General features: G+C 40.2%; 3 protein-coding genes across 4 annotated transcripts in view; all 3 read left to right on the top strand.

The window, feature by feature from the left end:
• Window positions 1-3200, top strand: part of nos1 (nitric oxide synthase 1 (neuronal)) — a 36755-nt gene extending 33555 nt beyond the window's left edge. For both annotated transcript variants that reach the window (XM_047341346.1, XM_047341345.1), the window contains one exon: window positions 28-3200. In XM_047341346.1, coding sequence (XP_047197302.1) covers window positions 28-43 — 16 coding nt within the window. In that variant the 3' untranslated portion in view covers window positions 44-3200. The remainder of the gene's footprint in view (window positions 1-27) is intronic.
• A 229-nt stretch (window positions 3201-3429) lies between these two features.
• On the top strand, window positions 3430-15655 carry lrrc74b (leucine rich repeat containing 74B). Its single transcript, XM_047341347.1, has 10 exons — window positions 3430-3792; window positions 4117-4300; window positions 4924-5063; window positions 7830-7962; window positions 9944-10150; window positions 11992-12101; window positions 13270-13385; window positions 14520-14598; window positions 15167-15262; window positions 15360-15655. Exons 1-10 carry the CDS (start codon window positions 3694-3696, stop codon window positions 15474-15476), a joined length of 1281 nt encoding a protein of 426 aa, XP_047197303.1. The 5' UTR covers window positions 3430-3693; the 3' UTR covers window positions 15477-15655.
• A 1569-nt stretch (window positions 15656-17224) lies between these two features.
• nipsnap1 (nipsnap homolog 1 (C. elegans)) lies at window positions 17225-23730 on the top strand. The gene is made up of 10 exons (XM_047341501.1): window positions 17225-17468; window positions 19445-19572; window positions 20423-20468; window positions 20954-21048; window positions 21383-21453; window positions 21573-21713; window positions 22189-22220; window positions 22332-22426; window positions 22973-23056; window positions 23190-23730. Exons 1-10 carry the CDS (start codon window positions 17395-17397, stop codon window positions 23252-23254), a joined length of 831 nt encoding a protein of 276 aa, XP_047197457.1. The 5' UTR covers window positions 17225-17394; the 3' UTR covers window positions 23255-23730.
• The last annotated feature ends 793 nt before the right edge of the window (window positions 23731-24523 follow it).

The following is a 24523-nucleotide window of genomic DNA, read 5'->3' as shown; positions in this document are numbered from 1 at the left end:
CTCTCCTTCTGTCTTTTCACTTCTCAGGGTTTTCTGCTTGTAAGTCTATGAATCGGGGGGGCTTTCCGACAACAACCAGTCCGGAGGATGCAGCAACGCTGGTTGAAGAATACTGTGCCAATTTTTGTACTGTAAAAAAAAAAAAAGTGTTTCTTTCTTTCTGTCTTTTTTTATATACCACTTTAATGTTTCTGTTGGGCTCTTTGCGATTTCGTCTGTAGCAAGTTGTTCTCTGAGAATCTGTTTTGCTTGTCGATGATTCTTCCAAAAATTATAAATTGATCATTTTTGATTTCATAACGTGTGAACCTATTGTAATGACCTGCCTCATTGTGAATGCATGACCAAGACAAGAATATACTCAACAAATATAATATACTCTGTTGTTATTGTTACAGTGAAAAGGATTTTATCGAGGTTTTATATTTGCAAGGTAATGTGTGGCATCGATTACAGGAACAGGAATTGCGGGTGATTGAAGTTGATTTCATTGATTTATGAAGAATCAGGGCTGATCAAAGATATTTGGGCTGTTGTGCTGTTTGTTTTTTTTACATCAAAGGCTGCAGATTCAGAACAATGTAGAATCGTGAACGATGTGGATTGACAGGTCACCGCAAATGATGAATAGCACATCCGTGGAGCGAATACCTCCGCCAAGGCTAAAAGTCGCATATCGCAGTGTTAACAGAAAGTGAAAAGAAAGTCCTTGATACGTCTGTTTTTCCGGCCCTGCTACAAAATGTAATGTGTTCTTCCTTGAGTCGTGTTCCACCCATCGGCAAAATGTCCTGGAAATTGGTTCCGTAGTTTTTGCAGAATCTAATAACAGACAAACAACAAAAACGAACCGCGATTAAAACACAAACTCTTTGGCCGGTGTTAACAAACGTATTCTCTAGCTCTTCTCCGCTGTCCAGTGAAAACGCATCAGCCTCCGCGGCAGCTCTCTTATTGGTGGCCTGTCCTTTCTCTCATAACATCATAATCCCATGTGTCCCAGTGGACAGCAGCAAGAAATCAAAGCTACCATGTGTCGCTATGTGTTGTTGATCAACTCCAAAACACTTCTTTAGGGCTCTCAGGTTTTATTTAACTATAGATCCTTATTCAACATATTATACCGATATTATAAAGTCTTCTCTTTCTCCTTATTGCTGAGCGCTGGATGAGGAAATCGATAGCCTGCCCCTCTCATGTCCGTACGGTAGATATGAAGATACAGCCAGCGGTGGGTTAGCAGGCGTTCAGACCACAAGTTGCACAAAAACCAAAGTTCCATGTTGTGGTTTTATGTGTCAGGCTTTTTTTGGACTGGAAGCAGGAAGTCGCAGCTCCCAGACAATACATTTAAAAATAACCCTGTCCTAAAATGCAACTTGCTATTTCATAGTTTAGTTTTATTATGCAGATTAAACAAAACAAACAAACATGTTATATATATATATATATATATATATGCTTTAGATGTGCTGGTATAGGAAGCTGTTGTTTCAAATGCTAAGCTAAGCTGATTAGCTGCAGGCTGTAGCGTCACATCTCCCGTACGAACATGGTCGTGGTATCGATCCTCACCTTCCTCTCAGCAAAAACAGCAAATGCCAATTTTTTTTCTGGTCGGCAGCGAACCTCTTTTGTTACGGGAAAGTAAAAGTTCTGTTTCCTCACACCGTGCTGCCCAGATCACATGTGGCAGCTGTCAACTCCGCCCTGTGCTCACCGGATTTTAAAACTTTCGTTTGTCGGCATCATGACTCTTCTGCCTCTTGCCTTACATTCACTCTCTGCTTCTGCCTACATGCACCACGTTCACTCTCTTATTGTCTCATGCCTCTCTCTCACTGTGACCTGACACCCGCTCAGTAGCATCAGCATGTGTGTGTGTACGTCTGTATATGTGTGTGTGTGTGTGTGTCATATCAATCTCTGTAAGTGTGTGTGTCTCTATTCGAGTGGGTGGAAACGTGCATGTGCTCAGGTGTGTGTTTTTACATGGTTACTCTGCTCTGTCGTCTGCTAACTCGTCACACTGGTCGGATTTTTTGAAACCAGCATGAGTGTGTTGCCGTGTTCGAGTCTGAAAATGAAATCTTACAGATGGTGTTTTGGTGACAGGAAACTGCCCACATGGCTTTTTTCGTTTTTTGATCTCAGCAGTTCAGTCCTATTGTGAAGTTTTGTTTTGTTTTGATTCAAAGACAAGAGGCGGCCGCTCGGGTCATTTGCTGCTTTCCAATGAGTCACAGTTGTAATTTTGAATATATTTGTGCAGCGGCGACATCGTTTATCGACCCACTCGACAGCGACCTGCGACTTTTCCTGTCATCTTCTCGGACTTATTTATTCCCTCCCTTTTGTCTCTGATGCGGTTTAAATATAGCCGTCATCATGATTCATGGATTTCAGTGTGATTTCCAAAACGTCTCGAACAGCTGCTGAGAAAACGTTTGTTTTGTTTTATTTGGTCTGAATCAATTATTTTAACTGCCCAGAGAAAACGGGCGATTCCCATTGTCCCCACTGTCGTTCACTCTGGATGAATGTCTCCTCTGTATTTGTTTTTAACAGATTTCCTTTAATTGGAATGAGAAAATGTCTGTGATGTAAAATGTGCAACAAGAAAACAATTGATACAAGAATATAGCTTCTATATATAGCTTCTATATATAAATATATATATATATTCAAAGACAAAGTATAAAATATAAAGAGTACCACTTCGATCTTTTCTAAGAATGTATTTTGATTATGTAAATGAGCACTATGATTCTGCTTGATTTAAAAAGAACAAAAAAAAAAAGGCCTATTCCATATGGTGTCTCTCATATCCTTTAGGTATGGGGATAAAAACAGCAGCATTAAATACATGCATGGTGATCTTCTGTCTCCGGTTCATATTTAAAAAGCTCTGTCTGTTAACCAGCACTGTGTCAGTCAGCGAGACTGGATCGTGAGGTCTGGCCTTTTCCCACAGGGCTTTGGATGCTTAAAAAAAAATAAAAAAAACTTTCTGGAGGGGATTTTCTTTCTCTGTGTTTGCATATCGCTGCTGCTACGAACAACTCTGATCCAATCAGCCTCTGCTATAATGACCTTTGTTGTGTAATTGATCGAGGGTATTCCATTTTAATGCATCAACTGCAAGGACTTTTCATTTACTTACGAAATAAAGAGAAACATTTACAGAATATGTCAACACAGTTGCTTCCTTTGCTTTTTTTTTGTCTCGCTTATAAGAAAGGCGGTTTATATTCTGGCAGTGGGACCTTTTCGTTATTTGGAAGGTCAGATTTAGATGTTGTTAAAGAGCTGCTTTTTTCAAACTGAAAAACAAGACACGCTTCCCCCCTCGTCCCCCCCCCGCCTGCCGGTCGTCATGGCTCAGAGTATCTGAGGCGTCTCTCAGTGCCACGGCAACCTGTCAACAAAGCAAGCTGCTCAAACTTCAAACAGAGACTCCGATTGGTGGACTGGCCGTCCGGCAGCGAGGCAGCGGCCTTTCTAATTAGCCCAAACAGTTTGACTCTCCTGTTGCATGAACATGAACTCTCGGACAAATGCACCGCAGTGATTTCACTCTCACCAGCAGGATGGATCCAAAACAAGACCGAAATGAGGAAGTGATTTCTACACAAAGGATTTAAAATAGATTTATCTTTTCTCAGTGTTAATATCACTGTTTGCGTTGAAGTCATGGTTAATGGGAAGAAGTTGGCTGAGGAGACGGCGATGCCTTCTGTGCTGGAAGACGATGACGCAGGAGCAGAAAGTGAGAAGCTGCAGCTGGGGGAGGTAGGAAGACGGCCGAGCAGCCAAGTCGGCAAAGCAACGACAGTAGATATCAGGCAGGTGAAGGCATGCAGCAATGCTCAGAGGCAACATTTAATAAATACTGATGGGTTTTCTAAGTAAAGTCCTGGAAATAATGAACGTGGGGGAAGAGATGAGGAGAAAACTCTGGTTCAAGAGGTTAAAGGGAGGTGGGAAGAGACTAGAAGGACAGAAGTTCATCCACATTGAGTGTAGGCATCACTTTTACTTAGCGAATCCGTCCAGTCTCCTCATTCCGCCTGCAGACGCTGCAGAATCATGATATTTCTCATTGCCCCCATCCAGCCGAGAGCGAGCTGGACAGAGGTCGGCGTGCGTGGGCCGGAGGACGGACCCTCGAGCCTCGATGGGAATGATCAAGACAGAGGTGAACAAGAGGGTGAAGAGGAAGACGAGGAGGACGAGGAGCTGGGAGGAGAAGAGTCTGTGATCTCTGATGAGGACTACGACACAGATTTGGAGCTCGGAGGTATAGAGGAAGTTGATTTTGAGATTAAAAAAGATAAATTTGAGTGGGTGAGATATTAGATTTTGTGATAAAGGGTCTGATGTTCCTCCTTTTAAATAACGAGGGAAATGGCTGTGTTATGAGCCATGTTTGAAATTAATAATTCCATCTTCATATTGACTTTGAAATTATATTCTGTACTATAGCCTAAAATGTTTTAATTTGATCTTGATCAGAGCTTGCATTGATAAGGCAAAGTCAACCCCAATCTGCTGAGCGTCTCCCTCTCTCTCTCCTTCCTCTCCATCGCTAAACGACTTCTGAAAAGGAAAAGAAAAAAACAAATAGAAACTCCTACACTCGCCCGCCCACACATGTGGAGCCCTGTTCTGCATCTTAATGAAATCATCTCCGTCTTTGTGTCGGGCTTCCTTTTCACCACCAGTGAAAACCCATCTGGTGTGAATGAGCACCCCTGGCAGGGCGAGAGCAGCCACCAGGGACTTTTTCAATATCACACTCAGAAGGTCCCCCCCCCTCCCGCAGGAAAACACAGAAAGGCCACATCTCTGCTTTTTCAAAGAGGTATTGATGGCGAACGATTCAGACAGACACCGCAGCTATTATCTTCATTTGTGTTGCAGGTAAGGAGGCGTACGACCCCTCGGGGCAGGCGCGCTACATGGAGGCATGTGAAATGTTGCAGGTGGTGCCCGCCTCTTACTTCCTGCGACACGTGAAAGATAGCGAGCTGAACATGATGCATCGTGGCCTCGGGGCTCAGGTATTTTCATCAGAAGTTAGAAACTATGTTCAGGAGGGGAGGGGTTGGAATTGGGGGAAGGTTTTGTATTGTTGGTATTTGTTGAACTTTTTCAGGGAGAGCAGGGAAAGTTTTTATCCAAACTTTATTTTCTGTTATTATTCTGTTTTCTTAATTTAATCATTTGGAATCCAGGTGCATGGAAAGTTTTTTTCTTTCAATGCAGTAAGAAAATTTGTTTTATTTGAATATTAACGAACAATGTATATAGAAACTGTGAGTGCAAAAGAATGATTTATTTATTAAGCATATATTTAAAGACAGATGGACAACGTGTCTCAACTTGCTCCCATTGTACAAAAAATATGCCAAATAAAAAATTATGTGCAGAACATTTACATCAATCGCGAATCTGTCTCAGCCGTCAATCGTTTTTGCATCGAATAGCAAATTTTTTAAAACTTTGGAAAACAAAAACAATATCTAAAATGACATTTTTGAGAATCATTTATTTGACTTTGAGTTTATATTAATTTGGTCCATGTCCCGTTTACTAACGTAGAGGAGGTGGGGTTAATGACCTATCCTGTAGCCAGCCACCAGGGGGCAAACCAGGTGATTTGGCTTCACTTTTAGGATTTAGCTGTAATGTCGTCCATCCTTGTTTGAGAGTTTCTGGTTTTCACTTTGTGTGCACTGCCCCCAAGTGGCCAAGAAATCTGAAGTTGTCGCCGACCTATAAGGTGATTAAGAGCGTTTCAGTTTCACCAGCGGAGTCGTAGAGGAAACTAATAAAACTGAAGAGCGTCATACATCAGCTGAATGTCTCTGCCTCAGATGTCCTACAAGCTGTTCCTGTGTCTCTCATCAGATCCGTTTCAACAGGGGAAACGTACCCGAACAGAACTTCTTGTCAAACAGCCACAAATGCTTGAAGTCGCGTGAGGAAATGTGCTCACACACCGTCCCACATGCTAATAAAAGGTCCATGTGAGTCTGAGCAAAAGCTACACATGTAGATGTGCTGGATGAGATTAGACTCCAACGCTATTTCACATCAGCTCAGACCTTTGTTCAGTGAGTGACTCATTAATTCAAAGTCACATTCTCCTCCGGGGGACGGCACTGATCATGAATACGTCCGGGCTGCACTGTGTTAAGTGCAACGCAGCTGCGCTTCAAGGAGTTTCCAGCCCTTTCCCTCGGAAACAGATCATGCATGTACATATGTCTGCAGAGCACTTTACATATCACCCATCATATACTGTAGATCTCAGCAGAGCACGTTCATGTGGAGAGTCCTTCACCTCCTCAAAGAGAGAGAGGTATTGTTCTGTATCCTTAATGGCAGCAAATCTCTTTCACCTCTAAACCCAATTATTTGTTTCTAATGAGTCTGTGTGTTCTAATTCTCATGCACAGATATAAACAGTCACACAAAGACATATTTAAAATGGTTGAGATCATTGAGTAAAGATGGACAACATGAATGCTCCGTAAAGGTGAAGCCAAAGCGCCTCCATTGCCTCCTGGTGGCTGGCTACAGTACAGGTCATAAATTCTGCCTCCTCCACGTTAGAGGATGGGACATGGAGCAAACTAAAAAGTCAAAGTATATTTTCTCACAGACGGTTTCTGTCATTTCAGCTCTTAGCACATTGATGTATGTTCATGTGTTCATATCTACATAAATAGAAAGAATTTGATGCTATAAAACAGGGCATCATGATTGACAGCTCAGCCGGAGACTCATGATTGGTTAAACATGTATTTCAGTGGGATCTTGATGTCCTGATCACCACCGGGCAGATTCTGTCTTACAGGCAGCGTTCGTGTACAGAATATTTTGGCTTCATCTCTGGATATAGGGAGGAAATGTGGTCTTTATATGAGTTTAGACCCTGAAGGAAGAAAATCAATGAACTATGCATTTAAGTTAAAAACACAAAACTAATTTTAAGACATCTAGTCGTGTTTAACAGCTCAATGCTCTATAGCTTCCACCCAAGTCAATAACAATTAGATTCTAATGACTTAATCAATGATTAATCAATGTTAAATTGCTCTGTAGTCGAACATCTCTGCCTGAGAGAAGGGTACAGTCATTGTCATGTGTAAATCCATTGCCTGGAGTCATTGGCAACACACTTTGACATTTACACAGGCTTCCACTTTTCCATAACGTCGTAAATTAAAGATGTAAAAAGTAAATCCATTCGTCAACAAGCCACTTCCCAGGTTCTGTCTTAATATCCTTCAGATGGATTAAATAGGATTTTAAATACGTCTTCACCTGCCAATCACACAGAGCAGAAGTAATTGAACTGGTGCTGCTGTAAAAGTTTATTTATTCAATGCAGATGAAGGTTTGTCAGATCTTTCAGACCGATTCTCCACGTGCATTGAAACACGTTGTCCTCAGATAGGTTTGTTCCTGCTCTCCCTTTCTTTTTTTTGTCAAGATCCAGTTAACGTAAGGGTTCATCCACTCAACTTTCTCATTAGCTGAGCTGGAAACTATAATTTTCATGTTCCGCGAGTTTCATTCCTGACCCACGCCTCCACACAGCCGCCTTCTGCCTCATTTGTCTCACGCAGGTTTAATACTCTCTCTCTCTCTCTCTCTCTCTCTCTCTCTCTCTCTCTCTCTCTCTCTCTCTCTCCCTCCCGCTGCCCACCTGCATCAGCACAGCTTTTAAATGCAGCACAGATAAAGGAAAAAGTACACTGCTGCGAACAAACAGAAGAATTTCACTTTGACGTGGGGGTTTGCTTGTGTGTTTGCAGGGCGCCAAAGCACTGGCGGTTCCCCTGGTAACCAACACTTCAATACTGAGACTGAACCTGCGAGATAATTGGATGGAAGGACTGGGCGGAGCTGCCATAGCAGAGATGTTAAAGGAAAATTGTTACATTACAGGTGGTTTTTACTGGGCGATGAAGCATGCACACATCATCTCTTCCCTTTCCCCCCATCGTGTCTCACCTTTCTCTAAGAAAAAGGTGTTGCCTGCACTCCCACTCGTACGCCACTCTCACCTCAATTATATGCCACTGCACACGGTTAAACATCTGGGGTCCCTCTTTTTATTTGCTGAATGTCAGTCATGTGTGCAGTTCAGGAACCTGCAAGTGGGATCGGAGGACGACTCCTGTGACTCACGCAGGCTCTTGTATTTTTAACATCCTTTGTCCTGCACCACAATTCAACTTTCAGGGTTATTATGAATGCACAGTATAACGCATTAGCACTGGGATTGAACTCTGTGCAGCTCAGCCAAGGCTACACAATCCTACACATAGAATATAGAAGAATAAAAAGATGTGGTCTGAAAACTGAAATGATTTATTCATCGTGACATGTAGGGCTGTGTCCAGCTTGTCAGGGGTAAGAGAGGCAACGTAATTCTTTGTGGTTTTGGTAAAAAAATCTAAGTTATTGATTAAAGGAGGACTGTTACACAACAAGGCACGTAGTGAAGGACAATATAAAGAACTACAAGCCATTAAGGGGTCTTAATGTCTGTCGGTCCTGATTGGAGAGCTGGAGACTGGAGGTCTGACACCAGAAGGATGGGAACCACACCCCCCAGGCCAATTCGTCCAATCCAGTGTGAGGGTTCACTCATCCCATAGATATCATTCCCCTAATATGTCAGATTATTTCCTGAGAAATTCACAGAAATATCGAAGGACGGCCTATTTCGCCATGTTAAAGAAAATGAAATAAAACTCCTGCATCCACCCCCTTTATTGAATCTGCTCCGAAAGTTAACAGGGTCTTTTTTCTTGACCCATTCCCCAACCGTTCAAGTTTCAATAAAATCTATTCAGCAGATTTTGTGAAATCGTGCTTAAAGATAAATATAGTTTCATAAACAGCCATGAAACTATACGGTGCTCAGAGATCGCGTACCGTACCCCTGCCAAGGCCAACACCCAATCTCCCCATGTTAAATAAATGAAGATAAATAATGGATCCTCCCATTTATCAGCTCCAAAATCTTATGGAACACATGCAATAGTTTTTTGTATAATCCTGCGAAAAAGGAAACCAATGAAAAGACACTGATAAAAACATAACCTCTGTGGCCGAGGTAATAAAAGAAAACTCTTAAAAAGGTTTGAGATGATACATCATTACGGTCATTGCATGTAAAGTCGGTGTCTTTGTTATGGTGGTTTTAAAAGAATCATTCAGTAACAATGCAGAAATCAAAGCCAAGCAGCTGGTAAAATACCTCTGAGAGCCTTGCATTCAGCAGCTGATGAGGTATTTCAGTCTGGACAAAAGAACGACGGACATGTTGACTTTGCTGCAGAGTCGTGCTCCCGGCGTGTGGCTGGAAATGACAGGAACTGTGTGACCCTGGAAAATTCCAAAGGTTTTGCTGTTAAACAGCGAAACATCCTCCTTTTGAGCTGCTTCAGATTTAAAATGAACTTGTCTCTACTTCCTCCCCGGGGACATTGAATTATGTCCAACAACTTTCAAAGCCTTTTTGTTGAGGCTGAACTTTAAATTGAAGAGAAGGATGGGAATATTATTGGATGTTTCTCAAACTCTTAGCTACCAGATGTCACTGTCGTAGAAGAAGTCAGGACACCTCTTTATGTAATACAGTAAAACATATTTTCAATCCTTTAACTAAATCACATGACTGTTCTTTGATGAAAGACATTAATGCTGGTTTTAAAATCACATCCACCACAAATTTATGAAAGAAATCTACATCTATGGGCTGAATATGGCTAAAAAACATTAATAACTCATATTTTTTGTTGTTGAATTGTTTTTATGATGGAAAATACATCTGCTTTTCCTGACTTACATTGATTTTTCTCAGTGGCCCTTTTCCATGCCCGACCTTTGACCTGTGTCTCTGTCGTGTCGATCCCAGAGGTGGACCTATCCAACAACAATCTTGGGGATGACGGGGCCAGAGCCATAGCCGGCATGCTAAAGGAGAACAGCACCCTGGTGCGGCTCAACCTTTCAGGAAACCACTTCACAGACCGCGCCGCTGAATTCCTCGGCCCGGCCCTCGTCACCAACGCCAAGCTGCAGCACCTCGACATGAGCCACAACGCTCTGAGGGAGCAGGCAGGTACGGCAGCAATTAGTTACACATAAAGGTAAAGGTCTCCTGTTTTCTGCCAAGCCTTTCCCAGACTGAAACCGTACCCAGGTCTGATTTTTTTATTACATGGATATTAAAGATTTACACTGCAGATACATATTTTCTATCGGCAGCACCAGACAGTTTCAGGACCGAGACGTTCTGTGTAAAAACGGTTAATTGCAATGAGGTGTTAGTGAGTTCAGTTTTCTTTGGGCAGAGCTCGTCCAATTACTTCCATCAAAACTCAAAGTTCTTTGAATCAGCGGTGGAGGAAGTACTCAAACATTTCACTTCTGTCAAAGTACAATAATAAAGAGACAATAAACAAATAGAAAAGATGAAAATAAAAGTAAAAGTTCCACATTAACTTTTTTAAGTAAGTAAGTAGTTGCTTTTAAATATACTTAAAAGTATTAAAAGTAAAAGTACTGTCATATGCAGAAGATGCTACTGAAACATTTGCATTGTCATATTAATTACTTTCTCAGTCTCGGCCTCTAAATCCAGTTCAGGTGTTTGTTCTTCATCAGTAATGACCGTTTAAAATGAGTTCTGTTTCCTGTGGCTATACAAAGATACTAATTTGGACTAAGACATTTTTTTTAGAAAACCATCCTCATCTAACCAGTGAGACTTTGCTGTAATTACGCAGCCTTATCTGCGAGCAGGCGCAGGACAGCAGGCGGCGGCAGACTGTGGCATTCAAAGGTCAAGCACATTTTGCCTTCATTAAAACCTCTTTCAATTATCATGGGATGAGCTTTGTGACAGGCTCCTTGTGGAAGAACGGCCGAGCAGGAGGCACTGAGCATCTGATGTGGCTGATTGAAAATAAATCTCTCCGTGGGAAAGGGGACACCTCCACGTCTAATTGCCGTGCGTGTGTGCGGATGTTATTCATCCCCCCACATATTCAATTCAGATTTCTCCTCCTGCTGAAATATCAAAGTACATCCTCGTGCGTTTCGAGCGCACTCTTCCATATAGGAGTTCCGCGAGAGGAAGTACAGCTCTCACACACTTTGACGCTCAGGGTTTGGTGTTATTGCTTTTTTCAGCCAAGCTCAGTGAGGGTCTTTTTCTATGATTACACGCCGCGGAGGGCTGTGCACTTTCTTATCCCTGTGATAAAGTGGGCGAGATGATGACAGGAATCTTTCTCTTTGGGATCTCTGACTCTTACCGTCCTCACTTACCGCGGAACACACAATCCCACAATCTCACTGCAGATATGATAAATGGCTCAAAGAGGACACACGTGGGCGTTTGAGTCATGGGTTTTAAAAAGTACTTCTGATGATGCTTTCCTACCAATGAAATATTTTAAATATATAAAATATATAATAATACTTGCAGTGGAGCTACCTCAGCCAACAATTTGATTACAATCAAACTGCACCAAATTGCACACACTCATATCATTCCTCTAAATATGCCTGATTTCTTTTTGATCAAGATCCATGAACTATTCCCTGGGAAATTGGTGAAAATATCAAAAACACCCCATCTGGCAATGTTAAAGAAAAGAAAATTGACTGGATTCTTCCCTTTTCGATGCCACATCCTTCCACCAAGTTTTGTGGTAATCTCTCCTGTAGTTTTTTTATAATCTTGTTTAACAATCAAATCAACCAACCAACCAACAAACAACATGACAGGGGTGAAAACATAACCTCCTTAATAAGCAATAATTCATACAGTTTTAAATAATTGCTATTTTGAGCAAATTAGACAATCTAGTTTTTGTAAATCGTCAAAATGTTTAAATCTGACCTTTTTCCTTTGTCTCATACTGTCAGTAAGTTTTCTTTATTTCTTTCCTGCAGGACAGATCCTGGGAGAAGCTCTGTCAGAGAACACGGGGTTGAGATCGATCAGTCTGGCCTGGAACAGCATTCGAGGCAGAGGAGCTGTGATGTTGGCCGACGGCCTCGGGGTAATCCACCTTGAAATCAGTGTTCGAACACTTTATTGGTTTTTGAACTTGTGCAGGACTAAAAGAAGATCTACAGGTGATACAGTGACGGATCACATCAGGACTCTTTTTGTTGTTTTGGAATCAGAAACATGGTTGAGAAACATTCAGAAACAGTTTCTGTAAACTGAACTTTTGAGGAAACTAAACATTTCCATTATCCATATGTGACTCTTAATCGTCTTGTACTAAAACTGAGCCTCCAGTCATACTAAAAGTAAAATTACTAAATCCTACTGAAATAAAAATGCCACCTCCGCAAAGTCCCAATAGTCACAAATTCAATCAAGCTGCACCTAATTGCACAAACTCATAGATATCAGTCCTCTCAATATGGCTAATATTTTGTTAAAGTGTTAAAGTAAGTGATATAAAATTTCATGGACCTGCCCACTTGGCCCTTGTCCCCTTCTTCCACCAAGTTTAGTAAAAATCTGTTGTGTAGTGTTTGTGTAATCCTGCCCACAAACAAAACTAACCAATCAACAATAATACAAATAATAATAATAGTAATAAAAAGAGTAATAAAAACCAGAACACTGATAGTGAGCTTGGGGCCAATTGTCAAATTCATCCCATCATTGCTGAATAGAGCTGAATCTAAGTATTTAAAGGAAGATAGATAGTCCACAAACCTAGTTTTAGGACAAACCGTGCAACCTGTAGAAACAGGATCATGACATATTCTGTTTTGAAGGATAAACAGAATGTGTTTATCAGGGTAAATGATGTGATTCAGTATAATTCAGCCTGATAGTCACTAATAGAGGATGTTTTATGATAACCTGGCTTTAACTCGCTCGCTCTACTGTGTGAAACAGCCCTCTGGTTTTATATTCATCAAGTCTCTCACAGCAGAAAAGACAGAAAAGTGCAGCATCCTCCTTCTTTTTCCCTTTTCCCATTTCTTAATGACCAGGGTGGTCAGGGGGACACTAATCCCTGAGCTGCACTGACAGGTTTGATCGATTCAGCTCCTGAGAGCCTCATTACCTCAGGATTTACACTGCTCACTCATTTTAAATGAAGGTGCGTCTTCGGTTTATCTTGTTGGAGAAAGTGTTCAAGTTGTTCTCGTAACTGCTTTTTAAAAAAAAGGACAAACATCTCCCATCTTCTCTTTTCTTAGGGGAACATTTCACTTCGAGCAGTGGATCTGTCGTTTAATGGCTTCGGTAAAGAAGGAGCTGTTGCTCTGGGGCAGGCTCTGAAGGAGAACAACGTTTTGGAGGAGTTGGATGTGAGGTATGTGATAATCAGATCATTGTACAGTAACTGAGTCAATAAGGGGGCAGAGGCTGCAACTTCAGTTCAGAACGTTCAAGGATAAATGAGTGCAAATGAAATGTTTTACCTTGTTTGGTATTAAAGCAAAACTATTACTGACTAGAACAGCACTCAGCAGAGCAGGTACCTCCACCAGAGACCCACAGTCCCCTTGGACATAACGATACAGTTGATTTCCTTGATTTCCTCTCACCTATAATTTGGAGGCAGTTACAGGTTTGAAGAGCGATTTCTCACCATACAGCAGCTGAAAAAAATCCTATAACCACATTTAAATCGGCCAGATTTTGATATTATTTGGATCCGCACGAAATTGCATAAACTCGTAAAAATCGAAATGCGCCATATCTCGCATTAGGTGATGAAATATTCCTGGATTTATCCGGATTCACCCCAAACTTTAATGGGTTCTTTCCACGCCCATGCCCCTCCCTTTGAACAAGTTTTATGGAAATCCATTCAGTAGTTTTTTGCGTAATCATAAGCCGTCTTCAGACAAGATCTCCGTAGGATGCCTGGAGAATTGGGCCCAGACCTGCTGCAGAGTTTGCTTCTCACACATGAACAACACAGCAGGAGATTCTCTGCCCAGACAGTTTCAAACAGTGCAGAAATCTCTGCAGGATGTAATGTATTAATTCTGCTGCTCCCTTATCACCAAAAGCTCTTTTGACATCTTCGTCGGCATCTTCTTCGTGGATGGCACTGCCTCCTTTTTTCATTTTTGCACCTGTCGCATGTTAGAAGCGTAATCAACAAAAAATTATGAACGTTCTTCCGACGCTCAGTCAGTCGGAACAAAGTCCTGAGGCTCTCGGTGCTTGTCTGAAAGCAGCTCTATCGGTAAACATACAAAAAATAAAACCATCTAAGAGATGGACAAGGATGAAAACATAACCTCCTCCATAAACATTCTTTATTTGACTCCTGGTGATGTCAATAAATCTAAAAACACAGATTCTCTCAAAGCCAAACCGCCTCATGGATGAACAATACCCTTTAAAAACACAGCACATCGTGATTGCTTCCCTCACACTCCAACACACCTTTTCTTCCTATTGTTTTCTGTCCTGTATTTGTTTGTCGCCACAGTAACAACAGAATACCCCCTGAAGGAGCCGTCCGCCTCGCCGCCGGCCTCAAAGTAAACAAGACAATCAAGTCCCTGAATGTAAGCTGTTGAAAAGAGATTGGTTTGAGCTTCGGGAAGCAAAGGGTGGCATCAGCGGATGAATAAATGGATCACTGTACTTTGTTTTAATGTCGGCACCCGAGCTTCTCAGGGGCTCGTCTCAACCGACGGAAAAAAAAAAAGAGTGAGAGAGTCACAGCCTGAGAATTTGATATCGATGTGAGCTCACATGAGTTTGAATTGGAGTTCGGTTGTTTGATTGCACACACAAGAGGAACAAAAATTATTACGAGCAGGACGATCTGAGCATTTGAAGTGAAATCAATTGTCGCGAACTGTTACAACTGTTAAAAAATAACTGATATAATGTGTTAAGTAGTTAAAAAGTTTCACAGATGCAGTTTGGTGGATTTTTTTCACCACTGGAAAGAGACAGGCCAGAATAGTTATTTTAAGTTAGTACAAGGAATGGTGATCCACTTTTCAAACCCATTGTCACATTAACAACATATTTTATTACCTGTACTAACCAGAGACACAGTAAATACCTTCTTTATGTGTGGCATTATTCCATATTCTCACATTTCTCATCTTTATCTTTGGCCAGATGAGTAGGAACCCCATCCAGAACGCTGGTTGCTATGGGATCCTCAAGTCTGTGCTGGAAAACAAAGATTCAGCCATGGAAGCTTTAGACTTTGCAGTAAGTCACATTCAACATGTTTCACCTTTACAGAAAACACATCTCTTCAAATCCTCTCTGTTTTGCAGGAGACAAACTTTCTTTCTTCTCTTTCTAGAGCATCATCGTGAACAAGGATTTTGAAGAGTTGCATGCAAAAGTGAAAGAAATTCTCCCTGCGCTTACAATAAGCCATGGGGGCAGAATTGGCACGTTCGGAACAGCAAAAGCTTGAGAAGTGTAACGGTAATCGCGACACTTTTAATGCCAGCGAAGATGGAAGACGTCTTGTCAAAGCCCTGTGGACGTTTTCCTCAACACATGAACCGGAGGATGGGTGCCTGTGAGGACATCATATTAAAAACATCTGAGTAAAAATGTATTTAGCATAAATTAAACATGTTAAATACCCAATCTGATGAAAATATAGTTAATTCAGAGGTTTGTTTATTCTCTAAAAGAATCAGTGCACACACACCTTTTGTGCCGCTACTTGAAATATGGTGTTGTGAGAGCCATTGAACATGTGCATATAATACAGGTATTGAGTTTGAATCCTTTTAGGTACGATCGGATTGGATGTTATATAATGCCAGTGGGTAGAATGATGGAGAGGATCAGAGAGCACTGCATTGTGTATGAGAAGAACTGAAAGTGGGTTGCACAAAAAGGATTTAAGTACTGCATGACTCGTCTAATAGAGGAACCAGCTCTGAAAGAAAGTGCCGCTATTAGATAAGAGACCTGTTTGCAGCAGCAAGACGAGTCAAAACACTGTTAGATAAAGTAAGCTGTGATTTGGTGATGTATTCCTCCCACAAAAACATACACACCATTATATTTCATATTATTTATTAAAAAAAACACCTGGTAATATCACAATTATACTTCTTTTGGCCTGTATAGTATCTTTAAATACAGAGATGCAGAAATTAGCCAGACAACTGTTTTTAATTCTGTGTCGAGATACTTAACACATTTTTTCTCTATTATCTTTTTCTGAAGGCTGACGTTTTATTCATTAGTTTAAAACAAACAAACAGTCAAGCAACTGACCTGCTGTAAAATTATACTTAAATATTATCATAATAATTCCGTTAATAAATTCGGTAATTTAGTTTTAATCTTTGAGTACTAAATTCTGGTTATTCTACTTGTGGGAACTGTTGAGTTTCTCTATAAACTTAAGGTCTTGACCTTATTATGTTATGATTTGGCTTAAATTGGACTGAACAGAAAATCTTTTATTACAATCGATTCTTCATTTTGCCATGGACTTCTGTGTGAAGCACTTTGTAACCCTGTTAGATAGGTGCTTTACAAATAAAGTTATTATTATTATTATGATTATTATATTACTTTACCTTTGACTGAATTCTCAGTAAACTATTGTATACAGGTTTTTTAGCTATGTCTCCATTGGGTATTTATTGAAGAGATATGTATTCAAACTACATAACATGGTGGTTGAAAACTTTGTAATAATTTGAATATTTATCTAAGATATTAGCCTACAAACAACATTAAATGGTTGTAAAATAATAAAACAGTAAGTTGTACATAAAATCTGTGAAGATAATTAGAGTAATAATTTATCAATTGAATTAATACATTAATTAATTTAGTTTGACTATTTGAAATGAGTCATTCTCACTTCTGGTTGTACTACCTTTGTGACTTAACTCTTTGTTAAATACAGGTAGTTCAGAGGATGTACACACCACATGACATGATGGTCGTAAAATGTATCATAAATATACATACAAAATAAATATATATTTACAAAATAGGTTTAAAGAAATACAATTTAAATGGAACAAAACAGTCTGAGAAGAAGACAGTATTATCAATACATTATAAATGTAAAATAACAACAAAAATATTAATAATAATAATGATCATAATAATAATAATTATCTTGGATCAGACACGCTCGACTAATCGGGTCTGATCGACTAAACGTCCTGCGTCACCGAGTCACGTGTGTTTTTAAAACCTCCGGCGGGTGAACGTCGCGTGAATCCGCTCGTGAGCGCGATTAAACCGGATTAAACTCGCCAGGCCGCCGGTGACCGGAGGTAAACATTAACCAGAGGACCGAGTGGGAGCGTGTCCAGGTGTCCCAGTGTCCCAGTGTCTCTGGAGCGTGGAACATGGCGGCAGCGTCTTCTGCCGTGTGCCTCAGGGGACAGATGTGGTTCAGGGGCTCCGTGAAGCAGGCGAGCAGGTGAGACGGTTCGTAGCTAACGGTAGTTTTTATTCGAACCCGGAAGTGGTGCACAACACGGAAGCTGCCTCGAGTGAGTCGCTGTCAGTAGATTTAAGACATGTCAGTACTGATCAGCCAGTTAGCGTCAGTTAGCTTCAGTTAGCTTCAGGTAGCTGCTGCAAGTAAACATCCAAACTGAAACATAGTGAAACAAGACTTGTCTGTTTGCTAACCGCTAAGCTAGCTAACTTTACTTCAAAACAAAACTTTCTTATCTAGCCACGATTCTGAAGTTAAGCCTCCGATTCGTTTCAGCTGATTCGACAGTTAATGGAAACCAAATAATCTTATATTTTAAGATTTAACTGTTACTGATTTATTTAGTCCAGATTTGACAAGTTTGGATATAGTGTTTTTTGTCTAAAGTGTAAAAAAATGCAGCGCAATGTCCCTTTTTTTTGTGCATTTTCACTTCCCAAATCACAAACTGTGGTTTAAAGCATATTTAGCATCTGTGGGTTAATCTGGTTTAGATGTGACAAGTCTGGATACAGTGGCTGTTGAATCTGGACCTGGTCTGATGTGGTTTAAGTGTGAAAAATGCAGTGAAATGTCCCTTTTTGGCATTTTCAATAATCATAACTTGTGCTTTAAAGCATGTTTAGCTTCTCTGTGATAATTGAGACCAGTTTGACAAGTCTGGGTATAGTGGTTTTTGACCAGGACCTGCTCTAATGTGGTTTAAGTATGATTTAAAAACTATGAAATGTCCCTTTATTAATTATTAAATGCAGAAAGGTTTCAGAAATTCCAAACATTTATTTAACTCGGTGTGTTTTCCCAAACCAGCTCTAATCATTGACAGGACCTCTGAACTTTGTTCTCTAAAGCTACACTAAACCAAACATGGACTACAGCTTCATCATGTTAACTTATCTGTGCCTCTGCATTGTGTGTCTTTCCTCTGTGGCTGATTGAATTAAGTTTTTTTTTTTTTTACTTAGTTGTTGTTGTTGTTTTTAGGTGAGGGTGCCATGGGAAATTCATTTCTAATTATAGATCCCAATTAAAGCCAGTGGCCCATGAGGTTATTAATAACAAAAGACGTCCCACTGACCTTGAAAGTTTGTCTATTTCAGGATAATAAAATAAAAAGCTTAGGAAGCATTTGTGAATTAACAGACGGCCTTGAAAGTCCTACATGAGGGTGGACATATGCGTAATGTACAGCTCCCTAATCCACGAGTGGGCCCATTCCAACTGTTCTCCTTTAATGTGGACTTGGTTTCAAATATTATCAAGTCAATGAAATGTCCTTGGATTTGATTTCCAGCTGAGTGTGGGAGCTCCGTTCAAAAGCGCATATCAATAGTGAAGCAGCTTTTCCTCTTGATTTTATTGAAACGTTTATTTGTCCAATTTTGCTTTTAATTTTTAAGCTTTTATCACTAAATTTAAAGGGCGACAGTTTAATTTCTTTTCCCATTTTTACCCTCAAAATTTAAAACGACGAGCTCTATGTAACTTTTTGAGTATTTCTGGCCCCTTTTTGCTTTAATGCCACTGTTGCCTTCTTCAGGATGTTTTTTTTTTTTGGCAGAGCTCTGAACACACACTCCCTGATTCATATCTTTATTTTTCCGCTCTGTGACTTAGAGAGAGTGACAGTCGTGTTCATTTACTGAGTGGAGCCTGTTAGATTGTAACAGTAGCTGATAAAGTGGATGATATTCCCCTTTTATTCGCTCCAGAGTGGGTGAAAGGAAATTGAATGCCAAAGACTCAAGCTACCACACTCAGCCCACTCACTCATACAGTATGCATGTTTTTTTAATATCAAAGCATATTAGCATGACTATCTTTTAGTCCATATGTCATGCACATCTTCATGTTCCTTTTAAGTTTTTCTTTTTTCCCATCGACAACTTCTCTGCTGTTCTGCTGTTGTTGCTTGGAGCCTTTGTGAAACTTTCTTTCATCTCGTTCCTGTGTAGGAGGTTTTCAGAGAACAGCGACAAAGGCTGGTTTCGTTCCTTATTTGTGCACAAAGTCGATGCCAGGAAAGATGCCCACTCCAACCTGCTGTCAAAGAGGGAGACCAGCAACCTTTACAAAATTCAATGTAGGCACAAGACTTTCTAACATACTTACAAAGTGAAGGTTGATTTTCTTTTTAAGCATGAGGTCGCAGCAGGGAATCCGTTAACATACCGGAGGCAGGACATAAAGTAAATATTCCTCTGCAGAAATCACAAGTTCTTGTTGACATCACGTTGACATCAGGTTGGCGTTTCTCAACAAAAGCTCTTGAATCTTCTCCTGCGTCTTTTACGTGTATGGCTCCTCTTTTTCATATGACGGGCCCGTCAGGATAAACTCTAAAATTCTCTCGGAGAACGTCGGGAGCAACCGATGTTACGTGAGCGCTCTCACATACAGCCCCTCCGGATAATTCCAGGAGAATACCCAGTGCATGTCTGAGAGCAGCTCTATTGTAATGAAATGGATTCTGCTTAAAATCTCAACCATCTATTATCCATGTGTCTCTGCGGAAAAAGGCTAAATAAATAAATTCAATCAAAACTGGCCTTTATGACTTTATGCATCTCAAATAGGCAGCAACAAGTTAAACAAGCGTGAGGTTTCAAGTTGGCAAAGAATTATAAGCGACATCAGAACCTTTTTGTCTGGTTTTCTTTCCAGTCTTTGGTTCTAACTGTGTCTGTGTCTCTTAGAGGAATCTATCACTCTCCCTGAGCTTTGATGTTTCTCGCGGCGTACGTCACACCATGTGGGGATTTCAATTTGAACTCTCTATCAGCCGTAGCCTATAACCTATTGAAAGCAAATCGTTTTTGTATATAGAAGTCTTTGCTGAATTGGAGTGTGAAATTACTTTGTTGAAGAATTTGATTGTTGCTTGTATTTAAAAAAAACCCACCAAAGTCTGGGTCTCTTCCTTTTTTTTTTAGTTCACAATATCAAGCCAGAGTGCATGGAAGCGTACAACAGTCTAGAGTAAGTGTGTTCACTTCTTTTAAAAGATTCTCTGCATTACCACAACCAATCAAATCAATCAATCCAACAAAGTTGTGTTCAATATTTTTTTTATTATTTGGTTACTCTCTTTAAAACGATCTAGTATATAGCCTATGTTTTCTATAATTAGGTTATGGTTATATATATTTTTTTATCCAAGTACCAGCTAATTCTATTTAATTGAAGACACAAGTTTAGGGTTTCCCCAGTTAACAAGATAGTCTTTATTCCATCGTAATGGGATTCTTGCAGAATCATAAGATTAATTTAGCATAAAATAAAGGAAATTAGAATAATGTCTTTGGGTGTAATAGAGGGTTGGATAATCGTAGTGTTTCTGCTGTCTGAGTGCCCTCTAGTTGGTCATGATGGTGAAGTGACAGTATATGATTACCCACATTCAGGGAATCTGTGTTTGTGTGTGAGTGAAGAGTTTGTATTTACTTATTTTATGCTGACTCTAGGGCTGAGGTGCAAAACAGGCTCCATCAGGACCAGGACTACCCATGTGAGGTGGTGGGAAGCTGGAATACCTGGTACGGAGAACAGGATCAAGCTGGTGAGCAGCAGTGTGACAGAAAGCAGGACAGAGAGTTTATGAAAAATCCTGTTTTCTTATTTCCTATCTGTATTGTTTGGTTTAAGGCCTCGCACACGTCTGTTGAGTGGCTGCAGTGTCACAGAAAAATGCAGACACACACACACAACCATATGACTGTCGTCCATCACCTCTCCTTCTTCATATGAATGTTTACAGTGTGTAATACTGTCTGAAGTGTATCCAGTGACAAAGTGATCACACATGGTGGTGGAGGTCCTGCTTCTCTTGGCTGTGTGGGTGGCATCAGTCCCCACACAGTCCTACAGTGACATCTGCTGTTCTTTTTGTGTAGTGCATCTGTGGCGATACAAGGGAGGTTACCCAGCCTTGACTGAATGTCTGGAGAAGTTGAAAAACAACAAGGTTTGTTACATAAGCAGTATTTAAAGTCCACCTTGAACTGATTTGAGTTTTATCTTTACAGAACTGTCACAGTAGAAAAGTACTGTACAGTAAATATTTATTTCATCGTCTCTCTTCAGGAGTATTTAGAATTTCGCAAAGAGAGGGCGAAAATGTTGATTTCAAGGCGAAACCAGCTTCTCCTGGAGTTCAGCTTTTGGAACGAACCTCTGCCCAGACCAGGACCGAACATCTATGAAATGCGAACATATCAACTCAAGGTATCCACACCTACGTCACAAATAAAGAGTGAATGATCTACATGTACTTCAGATATGTAAACGCTCACGAGAACCATATGAACCAGTATTATTGATATTGTCTTGAAAAGGTTCACATTTGCTTTTAAAACAGCTTGAATGTCTGGAGCCTACTGAGGTGACACTCCACGTGGACGCCTGCCCCTTTGGCAGATTGTACACTTTCAGTTAAATATGGTTCACTGTGTAGAATTCAGTGACATCTAGTGGTGAAGTTGCATGTTGCAGCTGAACACCCCTCACTTCACCCTCCCCTTCCAGACATGACAGAGAACCTGTAGTAGCTTCAGTTGTCATAAAAACTCAAAAGGTTTAGTTTGTTGAGCTTAGATATTGTGTGAAGTGCCATAAAACCATTTTCATATCTTTTCAATTCTAATATTTTGCAAGACTTCCAACACGATGTTAATGTTTGAACTCTTCACGTGTGTTTCAGCCAGGAACCATGATCGAATGGGGCAACCACTGGTAAGACTCAACACGCTTAATTTAAAACTTTAAACTATAAATCATATCAACTGTCTTAACTTTCTTTCCCAATGAAGCATTAAGTATTTGAGGTAATGATCATCTCTACAGGGCGAGGGCCATTAATTACCGACAGGAGAACAGTGAGGCAGTGGGCGGCTTCTTCTCACAGATCGGTGACCTGTATGTTGTTCATCACTTGTGGGGTGAGCGAACACAAATCTACTGTGAACATTTAGGTTGATTTAATGAATTAAAACAGGTTCACAGAAGGTCACACGTTGTTAATAATAAGAGGAAACTATTTAATACTTTTCTCAAAGTGTTACTAAGTGCTTTACAAGGAAGAAATGACACAAGACAGGTAGATAAAGGGAGTGTTTATATATTTAGACTGTTTCACAAGGTGTTCAATTTATGTACAACTGAAGGAAGTGGAGATAATGATAAGAAACTAACCTGTTTAAATTAAGTTACATGCATTTATTTACCACCATTTTATAGGTGTTTGATGTTTAGTATTGTTAAAATAACAAGATAAAAAGTTCTTAAGCTTGAAAGGACTTAAAGTTACAATATTGTGCCCACGACACAGCTCAGGCCAAATGAAAAACATTGCATTATTTAGAATTACATCTTCTTTGGCTCTACTCACTGAGTTTAATTAAGTTAATACGATTATTTTCCAGTGTTTCATTAGACTGATACACATGCAGTGATGTTGTGGTTTGATAACGTTTTCTTGTTTACAGCTTATGAAAGCCTCCAATCCCGGGAGGAGACGAGAAACTCTGCGTGGCTGAAGGAGGGATGGGATGCAAATGTGTATTACACAGGTAGGGATGCATATAGAGCAAGGAAATGTGGAATAGAAATAGAAACGTCCAGTATGTCTGTGTTGTTTTAACAGAGACACGTTTTTAACTCTAACATGTCTGTCTCTGTCTGTCTCTGTCTGTCCGTCCTCAGTGCCTTTGATCAGAAGCATGGAGTCAAGAATAATGATTCCCACCAAGAGTTCACCATTACAGTGAGACAGAGACAAACAACCGAATGGCCACCACTCATTCACCGACTGCCAGAGCAACATGGAATGATCCTGGTCTTACTGATTGTGTTTTTGTGTTTAGGTCAAGTCTGTGGAACAAGCTTTGACAAACTGAATCTGTGAAATACTAAAGGACATTGCCGACGTAATACTGCGCTAATGAGATAAATTGACATTATGATTATCAAGCCTGAGATGCTGCTTTTTGTTTTAATCATGACTGATGAGAGTTTATTTGTTTTTCACTGTGAAAAAATAATCCCAACTTTTTTTTTATGTCTGTAGCCAAAGAATAACACCGAGCTTCACTACTGTGAATCTAATATTTAATCAAATAAAGCTTGTCTACTACCTCAATCAATAATATATATGATCATTGTAATGATTACAATAAACAAAGGTGTGATGAGGGGCACATGTTTACTTTGACCAGTGTTTTCAAAATAAAAGCTGTCCAATACATAAAGCTGTGTTGTAAAATATGTCACCAGTGTTGCACTACAAAGTTTGAACAGGGAAACTGCATCTTGGGAGTTGTAGTCAGTCAGGTTTTCGAGGCAACGTGTGATAGTAACATAACTTTTCATATCTTTTTGAACATTTTCAATAGTTACAGCCTGACATCCTTCTGAGCAAATCATTAAAACAACGAAATGACCAAAGCACTAAAGATGTTTTCCATTTATAAGGAAGAGACATTACAGCTGTTAAAATAATTACTGAGATGTGATTGAATTGAAAACAAAAAGACCAGGAAAAAGAAGACAATAGATAAAGAACAAGAAAGTGTATATTGCTCTGATTGATTTTAAAACATGGTGTAAGAGCAGAAGAAGGAAGATGAAGGAAAGGCATTATACACACATCTATTATTCCAACCTGATTATTTTGTTTCTGGGAACGTGGACACCTGGAAACCTTTCTGTGAAGGCTTCCCAGCAGGTTTTGGAACCAGTCAGCAGAGGTTTCCTTCCATTCAGACATAAGAGCATCAACTAGCTCAGCGTCTGATGTTTGGTGATGATGCCCGATCGCTGTCTGTGCAGGCCGGTGAAATTCTCCAACAAACCTTTCAAACTACTTCTGTAAGAAGCTGGCTTTGCACATGCATAAGAAGTAAGGATGAAACTATACGAAAGCACATCCAAACCTGATGAGCACCAGGTACTGGACAGAGGGGACGAAAACCAGTTGTTGCTCCCACAAACATTTCAATTACATTAGACCAAGATCAGTCTGGAGAAGGGCCTGAGCT

This window comes from Hippoglossus stenolepis, chromosome 9 (assembly GCF_022539355.2).
Source record: "Hippoglossus stenolepis isolate QCI-W04-F060 chromosome 9, HSTE1.2, whole genome shotgun sequence".
Taxonomy (NCBI): Eukaryota; Metazoa; Chordata; class Actinopteri; order Pleuronectiformes; family Pleuronectidae; genus Hippoglossus; species Hippoglossus stenolepis.
The sequence above is the reverse complement of the archived record's forward strand: the minus strand, read 5'-3'. Positions and strand labels throughout refer to the sequence as shown.

Excerpts from the sequence above, each read along its gene's own strand:
- lrrc74b (XM_047341347.1), top strand. The coding sequence starts at position 3,694 with ATGGTTAATGGGAAGAAGTTGGCTGAGGAGACGGCGATGCCTTCTGTG. Across the intron at positions 7,963-9,943 it reads GGAAAATTGTTACATTACAG|AGGTGGACCTATCCAACAAC; the intron begins GTGGTTTTTACT and ends TGTCGATCCCAG. Across the intron at positions 15,263-15,359 it reads TGGAAGCTTTAGACTTTGCA|AGCATCATCGTGAACAAGGA; the intron begins GTAAGTCACATT and ends TTCTCTTTCTAG.
- nipsnap1 (XM_047341501.1), top strand. The coding sequence starts at position 17,395 with ATGGCGGCAGCGTCTTCTGCCGTGTGCCTCAGGGGACAGATGTGGTTC. Across the intron at positions 17,469-19,444 it reads TCCGTGAAGCAGGCGAGCAG|GAGGTTTTCAGAGAACAGCG; the intron begins GTGAGACGGTTC and ends GTTCCTGTGTAG. Across the intron at positions 21,714-22,188 it reads TGCGAACATATCAACTCAAG|CCAGGAACCATGATCGAATG; the intron begins GTATCCACACCT and ends CGTGTGTTTCAG.